The sequence below is a fragment of the Coffea eugenioides genome, chromosome 10 (genome assembly GCF_003713205.1).
Source record: "Coffea eugenioides isolate CCC68of chromosome 10, Ceug_1.0, whole genome shotgun sequence".
In the NCBI taxonomy this organism is placed as follows: Eukaryota; Viridiplantae; Streptophyta; class Magnoliopsida; order Gentianales; family Rubiaceae; genus Coffea; species Coffea eugenioides.
The window spans coordinates 15,166,356-15,185,926 of NC_040044.1; the positions used below are offsets into that span (position 1 = coordinate 15,166,356).

Genomic DNA, 19,571 nt, shown 5'->3' on the forward strand with positions numbered 1-19,571 from the left:
CAACCTCCACCTCTTGCTACAACTATAAATAGAGGTCTCTCAACCAAGTTAAGGGGACACAGAGATATCAAGAAGCATCTCATACACTCAAGTATTGAAGTTTCAAGCTACGAAGGGTTGGATCTTCAAGCTCTCCAAGTCTTCCGCATATCAAGGCTTGAGCCTCCAAATATTCTCAAATTCTTCAAATCTTCCATATCAAGATTTGAAAGAATCGGTGGTTGATCCAAGAACAAGCTGCGAAGCCCTTGGATTGGTGTTCGAGGAGAAGAATCGAAGGAAACTCTCCATAAGTTCGAGAAACTTCCAGAGATTGTACCTACATATTTTTCTAAGTTTATATAGTATATATTTGTCGTGTATTTCTTTTTCTTGTCGTTTTGCAGACTTGAAATCTTTATCGCGTACAGTGAGTTCTCAACTTTCTTCGAATTTTCTCTGCAACTTGAGAGTGGAATAAAGCTTTTAACCCACCATTGGAAGATTCATACAATTGTACGAAAATTTCTCAACGAAAAAGCAATTTCTAAACTGAACGTTAAAATGCTTTTACATCAATTAAAATAAAGTAGTTGCTAATGCCTGTAACTTGTTTTTCTATCTTCAGTTAATTTTGATTTAAGTTACTCTGGTTGCAGTATATATTTTGAATAGCCATGAACCTTTTTTTTTTTTTTTTTTTGCATAATAGATATAATTTGAAGATGTAAATGATGAAGTTCCTTGAAGCTGTACAATTGGGAACAAGAAAATTATTTTGAGTTTAAAGTAAAATGTAAGATCATGTTCGCATTTTTTTTTATTATCTTCATTTTTCATTCCTACGGGTTAAAATTAACTTCATATGAAATGTGCAGCTATCCTCATCTCTTTGAGGAACACATAAGAAAGGCGGAGAAAAAGGGGATCAACTACTAAAAACCAATAATTTAAAATAACATCAACTAAAAATAACCATCGGTGTTGGTCAAGTGATCAGAAAAAGAATTTTATAGTTCATCCCACTATCAAATTCAAGTTCAAATCCCGAGCCTAATAATTTGGTAATAAGAAAGGGTGTGAGAAGACGAAGGAGGGCTAAAAAACAAAAAATCAACCAAGGAACTCAACAACAACCGAACATAAAATGGAATTCAGGTGAATTGATTGCAGCCCAAATAATTTTAGAATGCCACTTTGGGTGGTGGGCTGGCCTACTGGTTAGAATGTTAAGTCCGCAACTGGCGTTAAAGAAGAAAATCAGTCCAGAAAAGGAATTTACTCGGAGTGAGTGAAGAATTGAACTCTCAACAGAAAATTTTCCATCTCTTTACCAGAAAAGCATAGACTTTCGGTAAAAGCATGCATTCCTTTACCAAAAAACATACAGATTTTCATCAAAAGCATGCATTCCTAAACTGTACAAAAATTTTGCCCCATATCCGGTTTTGGGAGAAATTTTCATCTTTCTAGCAATCTCCTATAGTAGCGCACTGGAGAGGTTAGGTTATTATCTGGTATCACTGGGGATATATATTTAGTTAATCATATTCCTTCAGAAGGAAAAAGCTATACAAACTTAACAATGATCTACAGATATTGTGACCCTACTATGCGCAGGCTGCCAGGGGAAGTAAAATTGGCAGCAAGAACCACAGTTTTGAATCTTCAAATATGACACCAAGCACACAGCTGGGCAAACAGGAACCAGATAATTGCATCTATGAGTACTGGAACAGTTACTCCAATCTTGCGCGTTTGGAGGATGCTTCATTCATCCATTGAATACATTTATCTTTAGATTCAAAGGGATGGGCAAGCTGCCACTCAATCATCTTCTGTTGCTGCAAAGAACAAATTGGCAGAAACCTCAATTATTTCAGCTATAATGTATTCCATAGCTTTACTTCAAAAGTATGATGATTTACCCATTCTCTGACAAGTGGTCCTCCAGTCTTAAGATCCAAAATACTCATAATCTCCTTTCCATCCACCAACGGTTTTACTTCCCAAACTTTATCTAGACCTGCATCCACACAAGAGACAAAAACCTAAGAGAGAATAGCATTAAGTTATGAGACAATGAAAAAAAATCCAAGTTCACTGTCAGGTTGCCATTCAAACATTCTCCCCACCCTTTTTCAAGTCATCTAAATTTTTGAAGGTGGGTTAATGAGCTAGATGGCAGGGAAGAAGCAGCCACTCTCAGAAGGACAAGTAAAAAATGATTACAGATAAGCCAGCAATTCTGCCAAGACAGAACTATAGAAGTGGCTTCTAAAAAATCTGTTGCATTGTTTAAGTGTTATTAGCAAAGTGCCCAAGCTTATAGACCATTCAAAGCATTCTCAAGAAACCCTCTTTGTATGATTTAGTACTTCACAATTTGCTTTTAACTTTCAGAGTCAAAAACCCAAAACAAAATGGGGAGATCTAGATGCAAATTTATCCGACAAGTCCATGCTTTTTAGAAAAAGAGTGCAAAAGCTTACTATCCAAACTATGCAGAGGATTATACTTTATAGTTCAAAGCATTTAAGTCAAACCCTAAACCCTACAACATCCAAAGACAAAAATTAAGGATGCTCCAAATGTTCATCTTCTCAGCAGAAATGATCACACAGTTTCAGCTTCTACACATCTGACAATGCGATAAGAAGAGAATTTTACTCATAATGACATGCAGAGGCCTCATAATTTAATTCACAAAATAAGCATAGAACTCACAAGGTTCTGTAACCCATATAATAATTTCATGAGAATATGCTGAAAGAAAGAATTGATTATCCCGAAAATCATATTTGTGATGCAGAAAACATGTATAAGGCTAGAAACCTTCCAAAAGATTCTTCCAGCAATTTGGTTTTGGTTTGGCAGCCAAAAACTTGAATAATAAGTTTGAGTTGATATAGCTTCAGGAGATTATGCTGAAAATTGAACAGCAGAGGAAGGGAAGAAATTTTAAAATCCCATATAAGTTGCTTTGACACCACAAGGTAAGGCTCATACAAACTTCAAAATGTTCCAAACATTCTGGCTCCAAGCATAAATTCCACTGTTTTTTGTACATAGAATTTTTTTAAACACTTGTGGACTTCCAACAGCCAATAATAGTTACTTTTATGTCAAAAATCATATATCTACACGATCTAACCATCCAACATTGTAAAACAAAGTCAGTACTATCTGGCTCTTGCAAAACCTAAGTAAAATAGTTCTAAGTATGACTTGTCAGCAATAGCCACTAGTGAAACTTTTCCCAGAACTTTCCAAATAATAAGCCAAATGCCAATTGGCAGTACAAAGTTTACCCTAATTCTTTCAAAGTTTGCCAACTAAACTGCCAGGCTTGGGAAAATTCCACTTTGTTCCAATAAAGTTTAAAGAAGAAACAAGTTGGCATGCCAAAATCCTAATTAGATCTATTTAGAACTCCTTAACCTTAACCTACTGCAAACCATGAGGAATATATTTTCAAGGCCAAGAATTCTGGAAACACCGCAATATACAGCTATGGCAAGCCAGTCACAAATGCAGGCTACATAATGCATAATTCTAGACAGATACACAATCCTTGGATTCCAACTCATCATCTCAAGTGATAGAACTACTGGTCCTACAAGCTTCTAGAAACTACTGGTTGCACCAACCAACCACAGCTACTTGGTTGTAAACACACAATCAACTCAATGAACACTTTTGTATTTCTATGGTATGGTAGACTTTTGAGTGGTAAGGGAAAAAAAACACTTCATTAGCTGGTAGTTGCATGAGACCATACTGGTGATGAGAGTAACCAAGAGCACAGATGAAAGCAGATCAAGGACAGTGTACACAGTTGTATTGCAGTCACAGAAGTTTTGAGATTCTAATTAGAATACTTGGCATACCACTTTCACAAATGAAATGAAAAGAATAGCTAGAGATCTGAGCATATGAACTATCCAAGCTTAAAATCTCATCTCAAACACATATTAGATGCTCAATTAGAGAACTCAACCACAAGAACAAGCACATTCATCTTCACCAAAATTTGTATATTTAAGCTAACCCATAAATAAGAACATGAACAAGAGATAGCAACCATACCTTTTTCCAGAATTGCTTCCTCAACCATGTTATATACTTCTCTCCTCTTATCAAATTCAAAAGAACTGGTGGCAGAATAAATATCTGTAGGGTATAACAGCATAGACAGCAGTAATGCAGCCCTCCAAAAGTCTTTGATGTCTCGTAAGAGTAATCCTGCAAGTTGAAGTAAATGCCAAGCATTGGCTGCAAAAGTCAAGGACACTATACTTGAAGAACTGATAGACCATTCATCCACACAAATAAAGTCTTCTTGAGAATTTTTTAGAGTAAACCATTGCCTGTTATCTCACATGTCTCAAGCATTGGCTGCAAAAGTCAAGGGCACTATACTTGAAGAACCGCTAGATCATTCATCCACTCAAATAATGTCTTCTTGAGAATTTTTTAGAATAATTTATTGTCTATCATCTAACATGTTCCCCACCCTCCACCCTCCACCCTCCGAATATTTATTTAAACAAAAAAAAAAAAGCTGTGTTGTTGCATCTCATAATACAGGTATTAGTTCTTTTTAAAATTAATCCAGAAGTCTCACAATAATTTCAAGACCATTGCACATTCTCAAAATGTTTTGTGCAGATATTACTGAACCAACAATAAACTTTAAATACTTCTAGATACTTAAGCACATCCTATCAACACCAAAAATCTTTTTCATGTGTTATTTCTGTTCATGCAGAGGCAGCATGGCCAAACTACCTTCAAATACAGGAAATGAATCCCTAGGTTTCAATAAGAGCAGAAATCAAAGTAAAGTGTGAGAAGCTCAACTGCACATTCGAACAGACCATTATCACCCAAGAAGTCCAAAAACATGAAGAGAGGCAGGGGAATGAAAAGATGGCAACAAGCCCAGCATCATTTCTGAAGCAAGCACCAATTGAAATAGCTTAGTGAATATAATAGGTCGATCTAGATTGGTCAATTAGGATACCCCACAAGTGTATCTAAATTTATGGATAAGAAACCCCAGGCAATATGCAGGTTTGTAATGGCAGCACAGTTTCCGAACCATTTCCAACCATTTCCTTTAGGATCAAATGTTCTATCAACACTAAGTTTTGCACACTCATTTCTATTCAAGCATAGCTCAAGAATTCTAGATTTTCAGCAGAGTTCACATCCTCTACCTTAGAAACTTCTGTGTAATGCAATCCTCAATTTTTCTCAACTATCAGAAATTTAGACTGCAGAAAGTTGTATTACTAGTTTAGACTGCAATCCTCAATTTTTCTCAACTATCATTAGTATTAATAGTTTAAAGTCATCCAGTATATTTGGAAATATGAATGAGACTTATCAATCTTGCTTATGTGACAGTCAGTTGAGCTAAAATCTGTTTTCGTTGAACACCAATGTGAGTAAACATTATCAAAATATAGAACATGCAAGTAACATCAGTTTAGACTAAAATATACAATTCAAAGACAAGCAACATCATATATTATATATGCCGAAAATCATGCAAAATTGTGTTGCAAGGAAACAGTTATTTACCAGCCAATATTCTAAGTTTTGAAGCAAAAGGGACATCAATTATTTCTTTTTTCCAATCAACTTCAAGAATCTGTATATCCTCCTTGGATACTATAAAAGGAATCAAGGACACAAACTTTTTTGTTGCGATATGCAAGCTTATGACCTGCAAAAAAAAACTAATCGAATATAGTTTACAAGCATCATGGTGTCCACAAGCAAGGAATTAGAGAAGTATCAGCTAACAGATTTATTTCAACCACAAGAATTAGCCATTTAGATAGAGCAAGTTATAACACTTTCATTTTAGCAGTTAGAGGCAGAAAGGAAAGTTCTGCTGCCCTTCAAGCATTCTTACATAAAATTTTCAAAGTTTTCATTTTCCATAAATTGTTTGACGACGAATTCAACCAATATGCGCTAAAGTTCTATTCTTTGAGAAATTACAATGATTTGTATCTAGTATTAATATATTAGCAAAGAAGTTAATATTTCACCATTATACACATTCGTATATATTAATCAATTAAAAGAATAACAACTTACCATCTCAGCATCACTGGCCTTTAGCTTGAGAGAATTGCGAATGATGTAGCTAACAACTGGAATCTGTTAAATATTTGAGCCTCAGTATCAAATGTCATGAACCGGTTAAAAAAAAAAAAAGGATTTCTTGCATGCAGTTAAGATGCTAAATAAAAGTAAAGGGAACAATGAGGTCTTTCCACAAATGATCAATTTCGGAAAAACCACGACAGTACCACAGCAGTTTGGCAAAAACTCGTGTTTATGGAGACTCTTTTCACATCAACGAGAAATGCTTTAGTAAACAGCTTTGAAGCTGATAAAAACAAAGTTTAAAAGGAGGAAGATTACAATATGCAGAGAAAAATATACCTCTAGACATTCACTTAATCATTTGGTTATCTTTGACAAACACAAATGCAGCATAACGTCTGCTAATGTACCCAACAAATGCATAAAAATGGATAGACAGTAATTAAGAAGAATATCAAGAAATTACTCTACCTTTTTAGCCTTTTTTTCTTTGTACACATTCTCTCTAAAAGGAAGAAACAAAGCAGCATACAGAAACAGCCGCTGTTGATCTGCCTGAATCCATAAAGCAGCATGCACATTTCAAACCTAAAAGGATACCCTTACGCAAAGAAAGGTAAAGCAGACTGAACATAGAAGCACAAATCTTAGTCTGATACCTACCATTGAACACTGAATGACATAAACAGAGTAATTCATACAAGACTGATTAGTTTCCAAAGCCAACTCAGCAGACAGCAATTGAAAGCAGTACAGTACAATAGTGAAACAAAATTTCTAACTAAATTCTTTCTTTTAAATGTCAGCCCCTTTTATCGGGAAAAAGAATAAATAAACTTGTTTTGTATCTAAATTAAGTATGCATAGCTTATTTACTGAGTTCCGTACTTACAGTTTTACACCTCCATCACAACAAATGGGCCTGCAAATGTTCAATATCAACAAATGGAAGCACTCTCTTGCATCTTGGCATAGGATTTTCTATTCTATAAACTCTCTCCCACTCTCACCCAACAAAAGTATAATGGTACATTTGGGCAGGCCATATCAAGAACAGATGAATTGCCACCGTGTATATTCAACTTACAAGTGAGAGGTATAAAGGCGAGACTAATAGGTCAGAAAGTAGATAATATTTAACTTGACATGAGATGTGTGTAACTCACACTGAAAGGGCAACCAATTGCTTCCAAAAGTCTCCAAGCAGAATCCAAGTCAGCAACACAAACACTGAAAGAAAATAAATACTAACCATGAGAAAATAACATAAATAAGTAAACATGAAAAAAATAAAAGAATGCCAAAAAAGCAGTTAAAAGAAGAAAACATTGCTCAGTACATGGTAATAAATGAAAAGGTAGTATTGTTGAGAAAACTCTCAAGTTGCGACTGCAAGGTAGGCCCTATTATAAATTTGAGCAAGACACACCGAACATTGTATAGCAATAGTCCTCCAGGTGCACAAAACATTAACTACCAGTATGATGTCAACAGCAACCACCACCCAAAAAAAAAAAAACACTCAGCAAGGATTGGGAGTGCTGTGGGAATTCACAAACAGTTTTGAATGTATTCAAGGATTTACCAGCCAAAACCAATTCATAACAAGAACTGAGATGCCAAACTAAACCAGTTTAACAAAATCAGGGTTAAAGGAGTGCAACATTTTACAACTAAATCAACTGCAGAATGTCAGTAGTATCAAGATAACACTCCAGATGTTCAGTGACACATCATCATCACAGGAACAAAAAACGTTACAGTTTCTACACCCATGATGATATTTGACTTTTATACCAACAATTTTCATATAAAGAAGAAGTCTGACAAACGAGTTAAAGGAAGAGAAGAGCCATTCTTCAACAACATTATAGGCAGAAATTGTTACTAATTTATCATTGTCAATACTATATTAAATGGAAAGGGTCCATAAGGATTGAAAATTATTTGCAATTTTTTTCCCATTATGTACCATAGCTCTTTTATCTTTATGTGATGTATGTGAGGTAAAAAGGTGGTCACAAAATATGTTAAGAAATAATGTGTGTAATATATTGACAATCCAAATGCACCAAAGCTGCCCTTGAACAGGGTGCTTAGGAGACCAAACCTTTGTGACTACAAAAGTCCTCCCAATTTTTAAACCAAGACAAAAAACCTATTCCACATCTTTTAACTAGCACTTACATTGTTTCATCCAAAATATAAACCAAAACTACATTAAAATTGGAAGCCACCCTCCTACTTTCAATTGGCAGTTAATTGTAATGACCCCAAGAATCCTCCCATTTTTATTACGTGACCACAAAACCCCTTTCACTTTTTGGATTTGCACTTTATTCAACCCAGATTATAAAAGCATAAAATTACAAATAAACTACTGCAAAAAAATGCATAAATTATATATGGTTACCATTTCAATAAGTATGCTCCATATAATATGCGTGTACAATTGTGTGTGAGCAATGCTAGCGATCTTAAATGCAGGCTTGAATTGATATCTTATTTTATATTTTGCTGGTCATACATTTCATAGCAGCTGGAACTTGAGCACTTGACCTACATAACTGGGAAAATTCTACTGAAAGCAGTTCCATACTTCCAATGACCTCTTTCTTGTATTACATTTCATAAACATGTTTGTCTAGGCTTCATCAAGGAGCATTCAGAAAGATATTTAATTCATTATCTCCTCCCTCCTCAGACAAATTAAAGAATCACCAAATACAATAAACATCTAACAAACATGACAGTAGATTAGGAAGGGAAATAAAATGGACAAGAATGGTGATGAAAGTCAAAAGTCTAGACAACTGATTAATTAAGAAGAAAATAAAAAAAAATTATAGGATGACTAAGAATTTGTGATACCAGAGATATACTCGATCAGTAATGATTACAGCCCTATCTGTCTAGCCCAATTAAATCACTTGATTTCATAAGTTTGTACTCACTTAAGAAATGCATAACAAGCCCATGCTCAATGCTTCTATAATGAAACACGATCATCACCAACAAAAGGTAACATGAAAAGAGAAAAACCTATCATATCTATCGGGAATTTCAGGCTCAAACTCCAAAGGAAGACTGAACACGGCGCCAAAAAGCTGCAAATCAGAAACATAGGTCAGTGCTTTCACCGGTTGATTGCCAGATACCATAAGATCAATCTGCGTAATCAAATATGAAACAAGAAAAAGATTAAGTTAGATCATGCATCAAAATAATCTGTTGTCATAGAAAAGTTGACTTTTTTTGAAGAAAAGAAAAAAAAATAACTTAAAAGACAAGCAGTATATACAACTTTAGTATGAACATACTTCATGACCAATACGTTCTCTGCTGATTTTATTTGCAATAGCAGCTTTGACTTCCTCATCAGAAGCAGCTTTTCTCAACTCTTCATCCAGAGCGAAGCCAAACCGTGCACCTGACATCACCAGAAAGCAGTAAGACATACAGGAAGAAACAAACAGTAGATCTATTGAAAGGTAACGAATTCTTCAGGAGGCTCCAGAGGGGCAGACAAAGTGTTTAAAACTCTCTGCATCAATCCTTAATGCCCAATTGAATTATCAAAAAGTGTTATTCCATGTTTGCTAGACTTCAGACATGGTAATACCAATCATACTTATATAGAGATACAATCCCATGCAAGCTGGTAAAACTATTTATCTGGAAAGAAACCTAAAAGGCTTAGTTGCCTCCATAAATATTTGGAAAACCAATTTAAGACAACTCGAAGCATTCAAAAATCCCTGTTACACATCTCCAAAACTAGGTCAAAGAAACGTGATCTCAATGTAACAGTCTGTTCACTACTAATGCCCCAACCTTTTGCAAGCAAAGAAATCCTGACAAGTATGGGAGTTGCAACAAATCAATATGCAAGCAAAACACCATCCACGTTATCCAAATCTCAACCTATTTTTAAACCAAAAATTCTTGTCATAAATTTATTCAATAATCATCATAGAAGTACAAGTACTTCACAACAGAAGTTGTCAAATATTGACTATCTCATATATTGTTAGCTTTCAGTACTATCATTTCAGACAAGTTAAACAAAACAAACAGACAGGACATTTTCTCATTAAGCATAACAAACCAGTCCAAAGAGAAAAACCCCAGTCACATCTGAACCGTATGCCAGACTAGAGGTCAGCAACCAAACATGAAGGATGTAAATGATCCAAGATTTAGACTATTTAATCCACTTCCTTCTCGATAAAGTTCCTAGAGTACTAGAGATACCATGAAAGAACCTTTTTTCTGATAGGATTATCCACAGAGATCAGAAAAACCAGTACAGACAGACTCGTCAAAAGCAAGACCCATCCTTCAAAAGACTAGCAAGAGTAAGACAAAGAACAAAAAGAAGGATAAGACAGTTGTTAGGTAATTTCAGGTCATATGTGTACTACACATGACACGACTTGCAGTTAAAGTATTCCATTACCTACATCTCCTCTTAACAATAATATTGTGCAATAAAATAGCCAGATCCTTATTAGTTCAAATGTTTGTGAGGCCAAATTCTCAAGATCCAACTCCACAAACTCACTACAGCAACAACATTCCCAACTTTGTCAAAAGTTAGTCTTCTCTGTAAAATTAGCCATGTCCTTTTTATTAAATTTTTTTTACACTAATTTCCATGGAACCAAACCCTTCAAATTCTGGTCTATTAACAATCCCAAGTGAACAAATGACCAATTTTATTTTTTCCTTTCACCATATTGTCATTCTGTATTTATGATTTCTACGGACATTCACGATTCACACTGATCAGAAACCTTGGGAAGTCAAGAAGAGCATTACAAAATTACTGTCTTTTTTTTTGTTTTTCAATGTACAATTTGTTAAATGCATGCCAAATAGAGCTAAACTCTGTTCCGCAAAAAGCTACACTAGCAAGAGTACTCAAAGAAGTTTGGTTTCCAAACCTCATACTCTACCATGACATCCTCTCAGAACTCTCAGCCAAGAGAGAAAATCACAAATTTCCTATTAGATATGAGCATGAATAAATACAACAATTCATCAAAAAGACTTCAATGTCCATTTCACAATAGTACCTTTTGTCCATGACAGATGACACGTCTTATCACCCTATATTATCATCAAAAGGTGGAAGATGTCCTGAAAATGAATTTATGGCAATAGAGACAGATATGTTGCACCCCTCAAATTAAGTAATGGTCAGACAGAAAGCCAACTACAAAAGCTAAAATACAGAGAAAATTACAGATCTGCAACAAAGCAGGAGTAATGCCTTGCAGTCTGAGCCTTGAAGAAAGAAGCACTCCCCTGATCATGGTAGTCCTAAGTGTCTATAAATAGGTAAATCTGTGTCACAATGAGTCCTAACACCTAGTCAGACAGCAAATGCAACTTCTATAACTATTATCCTTCAAACGTACATATATTTGTTCATAGGAGACAATGAATCACAAATGGATATGATTCCTTAGTCTGGAAAATTCTGCTAATTAACTTTTGCATAAGATTTAGATTAATACAGACAAAGAAATGCAACCTCAGCATCTGGTACCATCAAAATACAGTTGGCAACAAACTTTGCTGCCATTATGCAATTTCTATCATGTATAATAAAAACTCTAGTCAACAGCTCCAACAATTACAGAAAAAAAGCCTGAATCATTTTCTGGCTTCAAAATCTAGTACTCTACTGCCATCAGCCTTTTCTCCCTCAAACCAAAACATTCTGGTGTACTAATAAAACAGCAACTAATGATGTTTATCTGCATAGGCATTTCATAACTGCTTTTTTCCAGAAGCGTGCCTGTGGGATACTTCAAAAATTCGCATAATTAACATACCTAACATGTAAACAAAAAAATAAACCTAGACTTCCTCTACAGTCACAATCCTAAACATAATCCATTCACCCACTTCTTTTCTTCCATTGTATTCAAATCAAGATTAAGCTTGCAATGGCACCTAATGTATGATTATCCTGATCACCAAAACTAGTTTTACAAACTGACATGGCTTTCCAAATTTCCTATCAGTTACCCCAGAAAATGCTCAAATTTCCAAACCTCGCCTTCCCATCCAACCAACTTCTACTGTTCTGGGATTCAGAGGTTTCCAATCTCTGAAGTGCAGTGCCTAATATGAGTATCTATTCAGCGCTGGTATATATCCATCTAACTTCGTTCAATACCAGGAAGAAGAGAAGAGGGACAAAAAGAAAGAACGTAAATAAAGAGTGAAGTCAAGAGTTGTCTGTCGCTACCAAAACGTATAGCTCGAAGAACTCGCAGTGGATCATCCAAAAAGGTTTGCTTTGGAGGCAATGGAGTCACTATTTTTCCAGATTTAAGATCTGATATGCCTGAATTGAAAAAAAGTAGAGCTTTTTCAGAATGGGGAAAGACCACAAACAATGATGCACGAAACTAAATCTTTCGGAAAAAGAATGCAAAAGACAGTAGAATATATTCAATTTACCTCTTTCAGTCAAATCTTCCACTGAATCTTTGTTAATGTTGTAGAACAAACTGTAGCAACAATATTGTAAATGAAAGGCAATGAAGGGGGAAAAAAAGGTCAATTTCACTGTTTCATCTGACTTATTTACAAGAAAATGTACTGTTATCCCTTCCTAATAAAATTATATACCAACTTGAATAAAGAGATAAAAGAAAATGAAATAAAGAACAGAAGAAGCAAAAAGAAAGAAAAAACCAAGTGACAAATGCACTTCTTCAGTTTCAAGTTTGAAAAATGACAAAAAAATTGCAGAAAGGAACAGGAAGAGAAAATCAAGAAATGCATTAAAAAAATCCAGCACAAAGCGAGCAGATAGCTATTATTTTGCCCTCTCTAACGAACAGACAGTTTAGAAGACAACGATAACCAAAAAAAATGCGCGCTGACAAATACCTGTTAATGGTTAAATCCCTACGATATGCATCCTCCTTTGCAGTACCAAATCTCTAAATAATATAAAATAAAATAAAATAAAAAGAGGTCAGAAAAAGAAACAAAAGGTTTTCAACATCCTAACTGCATAGTCTTTCCCAACACGAGAGTTTCCAGGAAAAGCAGATTTCATAGTCATACTGCAGATAGAAACTCAAAATGCTTGGCACACTTAAGAAATCCCCCTCCCCTCACCCCCTCCCCCCCTTTAAAAACAAAAACCACACCCCACCAAAACAAAACAAAACAGTGGACCTTTGCACTCAGAACCACAATGAAACTAGCCATAATTTATAAAAGTAAAATTCATTTAAGGACAAGCATTAGTGAGAAGAATTTTAGCCCTACCAAACTACTCATAATAAACAAGTTGATTCAACCATAGTCTCATATCTTGTTACAGTAGAGTTTCTACCATTTGCTCAAGAAAGATTTCCCTTATGTTTGATGGGACATTTTAAGCCATTAAAGTTATTAGTATTAAACTGATTCCACTTTTTAACTTCATTGTCTTCATAACAGGTAAATAACTAAAATCTTGCAATAAATGTGGCCAAATCACAGACTTTCTTCAATTGCCATTTCATGGTTTACCTTTTATGACTTAACAAGGAACATACTGGTAGGGGTGCAAACAATAGTATAAAAAACACGGAGGTACAATAATGTGTGACTGAGTGAGGACTTGCATGCAGAAAATAACATACAACTAGGATCACAAAGATTGGAAAAACACAGAATTTTAGAAGACAAAGAAAACTCTCAATATTGAAGCTATTGGTTGCAAATAAGTGCCAAGACCCCAAAATATTGTATGAATAAAAGATTCCTAACTTCTGGATCATAATTGTTACCAAATTCATACATGTTAAGAAGTCTATACATGACAACCATGTCCAGTCCATGAGGCATCATCTCAACAAGTTCTCCAAAACATCTACAGAGTAAAGCCTCCAACATAATCTTAAAGCCAACCCTTTTTGCTGTATCAGTTCTTACCATCACTGGGATACGGCTACTCTCACTATAGTCTTCAGATCTTAAGTTAACAAAATCAATCCATACATCAAACAAGCGCATCCTAGCTGTTTCCAAGTGTTTTGACTGATCAGGATTGCTGCAGCAACAAAACAGAAAATATCTATTTCAATTTCACCATCAAATGACACATTCTAATATGCTATTATCAGGTTCAAGAATTTTCAGCTAGAAATAAGGATTGGCAACTATAAAAACAAATTATTTCTTATGTGAAATTAATCTGATAAAAGCTCAATTACAGACTTAGCCCCAAAAACTCACAACTGTACCATAGACAATTAGATTACAAAAAAAAAAAAAAAAAAAAAAAAACCCAATCTAACAACTGTAAAGTCGAGTTTGCACAGTCACATAGACCAGTAAATCTGGTTCTAGATGAGCACAAAACCAAGGAAGACCAGCTCTTGGAATTTGAATCCATTCTTATAAATGTACAATCAGCCCACCCACATATCTAATGCACTCTACCTTTACATAAACCAATAAAAGTAGTAATTTTGTTAAGGAGCACCAACTGCTTACAGCTCAGTTATCTCTTATAGCTCTATGAAGTTAAGGCTGAGTTGTGCACAATCTCCAAAAGTAAAAGGGTGTTCCAGAATTGACATGTAAGTGGTTTCTGATTAGGGTCCCAATTGAAAGCTCCACCCCAATCTGTGTGTACGTATGTATTGCAGTTTCACCATAGATTGAGTCATTCGGGTACTGGTCGATGTTAATTCAGTAGAAGTAATAATTGTGAATCACAAAATACCAATACAATGCGCTTGCAAATTTGCATTTTTCGGTTCATTCTCCCTAAGCTTCTCATATATTCAATAGACATTAATAAAATATAACCGCAAAAAGCTATAAACTCTAAGAAGAATCCCACATGAACAAGATACACATGTAAAAGTACATACAGTAATAAACACCTAACACATATGAACACAAATATCTGGCGGTACAAAATGGTACTAAAAAGTGGAAATTCTAATGAACAAACTCAATACAACAATGATTGAAGAAAAAAGAAGAAAAGAAAAAAAAGAGCATTGTTCATCTTACTTATCAAGTCAAAGAGTGAAATGCCTTTTTCATCCCTCCTTTTTCTTGTCACAAAATTTAGCTAAAATTCATAAAAACAAAGCAGCATCATTACATGTCAAATATGTACTAGCATATGATATAAAATGCCAGTATGCAACCTGTCAGCAAATCAGGATACAGAAAAGGGGATATGTTGAACGCTAAAGAAACTTAACATAGCATTAAAAAAAATAAAACCCGAATTCATAGAGAATAAATCACATTTGAAACTAAAATTGTACAAAAATAATTGGTTTGGTAAATAATTTTTAATTATACAAGCTTAGATTGTAGCTTACATTTGATCTTATTCAGATTCAATAACATGCCTATACGTAAACATGATCTACATCCAATTCGATAAACATTTCCCCCCATCTCCACAGCCCTCCACTCTTCCTAGCCAAGATTTCAAAGTCGAAATTTGCTTCTTTGTACCATCTCTACTTCCTCCAACCCCATTGTTGCTTTTGAATTATTAATGACTATTAGCCCTTCTCTTAGTTTTCTTCCAGCTTAATTTTGCCTCATCTTTTCTGCTTCTTTTCCCCTCCTCCCAATTTTCATTGTTTCAGCATCCATATAAACTTATATTTTTAAAGCAGTAATGTGATTGAAGTTGCATTGGAAGACCTCTAAAGTTGCTCTACTGGTGTTAATTTGGAGGGATTTTGTTCAAATTGTACAGGTCTTTTCATCCGTCTGGCCTGGCATCTTTGTATATCCAGTATCTCCAGGTGATGACACGTGTTTCTATCACATAATACTACAAGATATAATAGCTAGAACATTTTACATAGCCCATAAGACTTTCCAATTTGCTGCCCCTTTCACCGTTTACTGCAATTTTAGTCAACAAGCTAATTCATTTTAAATCTATTTCAAGACTGAAGAGACATATAAGTTTCCAAAAGAAACATTCAATAATAAAATATGCTTGACTACCAAATTTTGGTAAGTTCCTCACTAAAATTTACATGCAAAGAAAGTATGCATTACAAAAAGGATGGAGAAACAAATCAAATCACGTACCACTGAATAACACCAATTCCTGGAGTTTCCTCACCAGTATATGACAAGTACTCATTGATTTTTTCACAAAACTCTCTTCCCGACATAGTGTCAATAGCAACATCGATATCATCACTATCTTTACCAAGAAGCTGCATCAATGATATTCAGAAATGTGTTAAGTCATCAGAAAAATAAATGTGTTTCATATGATAAATTCAATTTATATCAACTGATGAATTTGTTCAACAAGGTTTAATAAAGAGCCAACACATTTCAGTCGACCATCAAATGATGCAAGATTAAAAGAGAAAAAACCAACCCCCAAAAACTACAGAAAATGTAAAATTTACAAAGCAGGAAAAAAAGGGCCAGATAAACTGTCAACTTTAAACTTTTGCGGCATCTAATGTAGATATCCTTTGCTAATACTAAAAGCCACCAATAAATTAATATTCAGGCTTCCCGCCAAAAGTTAAATCTATCTCCTTATCTTAACAACATTGGTAAATAATTCCATTTCTAATTTCGCCCAATTTTCCTCCAGAAAATCTCATATGCCCCCAACCGAAAACAGAATTAGGAAATTATGGTAAACTGAACCGAGAGAGAGAGAGATAACAACCAAGAATCTCAATGAAAAGGAGGAAAACCAATAGCATTCACCGAAAAAAAATTAACCACCCAGAATCCCAATAAAAAGGGGAAAACAAACAGCATTTCGCCAGAAATAACTTACCTTATCACGAACCCAGCCACCGGCAACACGGAGTTCAGTTTCGAGATCAAAATGGCGGACAACTTGAAGAAGCCGATGAAAAATTTCCTTCTCCTTTGGGGTTAATTCGATGTGGTCTTTGACCTGAATTGGCGGTTGAGACGATGCAGTAGTAGTAGTAGTAGTAGTAGTAGTTATCGACATTGTTGAATTGTAAAATCGAAGAAATGGTCCGGTGGATTTGAAGGAAGAGAATTTCAAGGAGGAATTTGCAGTGTTGGGGCGAATTGGAGATTTTCTCAGAGGAGGAAAGGAGATCAAAGGACGGAAGAAAAAAGGTCGGCTTTGGGAAGTGAAGAGGCCGTTAGCGCTTCTGTTTAAAGATATGGGCAGTTTCATAGTTAGTTCGTTTTGAGGGGTTTTGGGTTTAAAGAATTGGATGCAATTTATGGCTAAAAGGAGTTTTTTGAGTGGCATTTTCTACTGCAGTGTGGGGAACCAGGGAACTGCAGTAGAAAACCAGGGAAAGCTTTCCCTGGTTTAACCAAATTGCTAACAGCAGAAAAAACATAAAAAGCTCCCGTCTGACCACTGGATTTAATCTAACAATAATAAGACTATAAGAGAACTTAAATAGCCCTCATCTGGTCACTGGACCAATTCCATTGGTTACGAAAAGGTTGCAACTCGTCGCTATCAATTTTTTTTCGCTAGTTTGGATTTTTTTTTTAATTACAAAGAATGAAAGTTGTGGGTTCTCTAGCAAATTAGTAACAGGTCAATCAGGGTATCAATGCCCCCACGTGAATGGGCTGGTGGTTGGCGTCTCTTCCTCGGTCTCTTCCTCGGGACGTTAGGTCCTGGGGTCGAACCTCCGCAGCAACATCGGTTTCTCCGTGCATCTAACCTGCTAGGTCTGGTTGGGGCGCTGGGCCGGGCCGAAGTGGGATTAGTCGGGCCACCTTTACGGACTTGACCCGGACACCCACTCCGTCGACAAAAAAAAAAAATAAAAAAAATCAGGGTATCAATAAATTTATCAAAGCTTACAGGTATCACACAAAAAATGACATCCCCACTGAATTACTAGAGGTTTCTCAAGAAAAGGGAAAAACAATTTTCCTTCGTACCAAAAGAAATTCATGCACTAGCTATGAGTGTAAAAAATAAAAGAATCATTTTGGTTTTTTTTACACCTTTTAATCTTTTTCTTGCAACAAACATAGAAATAAAAGAGTAATTTCCTTCTTACTTTTTGAAATTGGTTGGTTTTTCCTCCATTTGATTTTCTACAACGAGAAAATCTTTCAAAACATCTCTTATATTTTATAAAATAATTTTTGGGATAATTTCAGAAACCTCCCCTGAGGTTTCTGACACTTTCACTGACATCCCCTGAGGTTCTCAAAATTTCACTTACCTCCCTTGATAAAAAATTGGGCCCCTTTTCTGACGTCATCAGGGCCAAAATTACAGATATATCCCAAGTAGTTGGGGTTAATTACTACCGTTTAGTTACATAATGGCATCTGATATGATTAATTAAGCTTAACAACAATAATAGAAACTTGATTCCTGATACATGAATTAATCCAGTCATTTTGGGAGTAAGGCGCCAATTGAGCTACAATATTGGCGCCATTTTTTGTGCCTGGTGTGATTTGACAAGAGGAAATAACAAGATCACATATAAGATCACTTATATGTGGTCTTATACGACATTCTGGATATAGGAAAAGAAACAGAGGAAATAACAAGAACAAAAATGGAAAGGAAATTGTGATCAAACCAGTGGTCCTAATATGCACTGGAGTAGCGGCAACAAAGTGAATAATTAATTGTTATTTTGAAATAGTTGCAAACACAACAGGAAAGGTACAAATTTATTTGTTCCTTTAACTTTCCTTTCCTGGTGCTGCGAAAAGCTACATGACACCTTTGCTAGTGTTGCTCAATTCCACCTCTGTCTTTTGTCTAAATGTTGATATTGAACATTCATTTTGGTTGTTAAGTGGATTTTTGAGTTAATCATTATGTCTTAACTTAACTCAATTCTCAGAATGCGAGCTCGTACTAAGCTCCACCGCCAACCCTCCATTTCGAAAAAAAAAGACAAAAGCAAAACAAAAGCAAACACACGAAGCGCAGAATAACGTTGAAACCCGCAAGCGGGATTCTGTGTTTTTTCTATTTCAAGGTTAGCTCGCATGCGGGTTAATGTTATATTTGAGCGCGAGAAGAAAAAATTGGTAATTAGGCTCTTTGGGCATTATAAGTAAATATTTAAATTAATGGCAGTTTTATTACACCAATATTATTGTATTATCATTATTATGATTATTGTATTATTTCTTATGCAAATATAACATTTAATTATCCAAGCAGTTTGATTTTATTTTTACAATTTATAAAATTTTTATCACTTATATAATATTTTTAAAACCCTAATACATCTAAATTTGATTTTATTTTTCAAATTTATAAGATTTTTATTTTAAAAAATGGGATACGGATAAGATATCCGGTTGGTTCGATTTGCATAGGTGCATATGAGAATATCCGAATACTCCTGAAACCCGCAAGCGGGATTCTGTGTTTTTTCTATTTCAAGGTTAGCTCGCATGCGGGTTAATGTTATATTTGAGCGCGAGAAGAAAAAATTGGTAATTAGGCT

General features: G+C 35.0%; 1 protein-coding gene across 1 annotated transcript; it reads right to left on the minus strand.

Moving 5' to 3' along the window:
- Positions 1–1,350: 1,350 nt before the first annotated feature.
- On the minus strand, positions 1,351–17,321 carry LOC113749536 (putative CCA tRNA nucleotidyltransferase 2). Its single transcript, XM_027293306.1, has 15 exons — positions 16,919–17,321; positions 16,201–16,331; positions 14,056–14,173; positions 13,018–13,070; positions 12,583–12,632; positions 12,368–12,466; positions 9,426–9,535; positions 9,148–9,275; positions 7,272–7,335; positions 6,577–6,660; positions 6,094–6,156; positions 5,569–5,713; positions 4,069–4,224; positions 1,908–2,005; positions 1,351–1,823 (listed from the first exon to the last, which is right to left on the minus strand). The coding sequence occupies exons 1-15, from the start codon at positions 17,294–17,296 to the stop codon at positions 1,719–1,721; spliced, it is 1,782 nt and encodes a 593-aa protein (XP_027149107.1). The 5' UTR covers positions 17,297–17,321; the 3' UTR covers positions 1,351–1,718.
- Between the last annotated feature and the right edge of the window lie 2,250 nt (positions 17,322–19,571).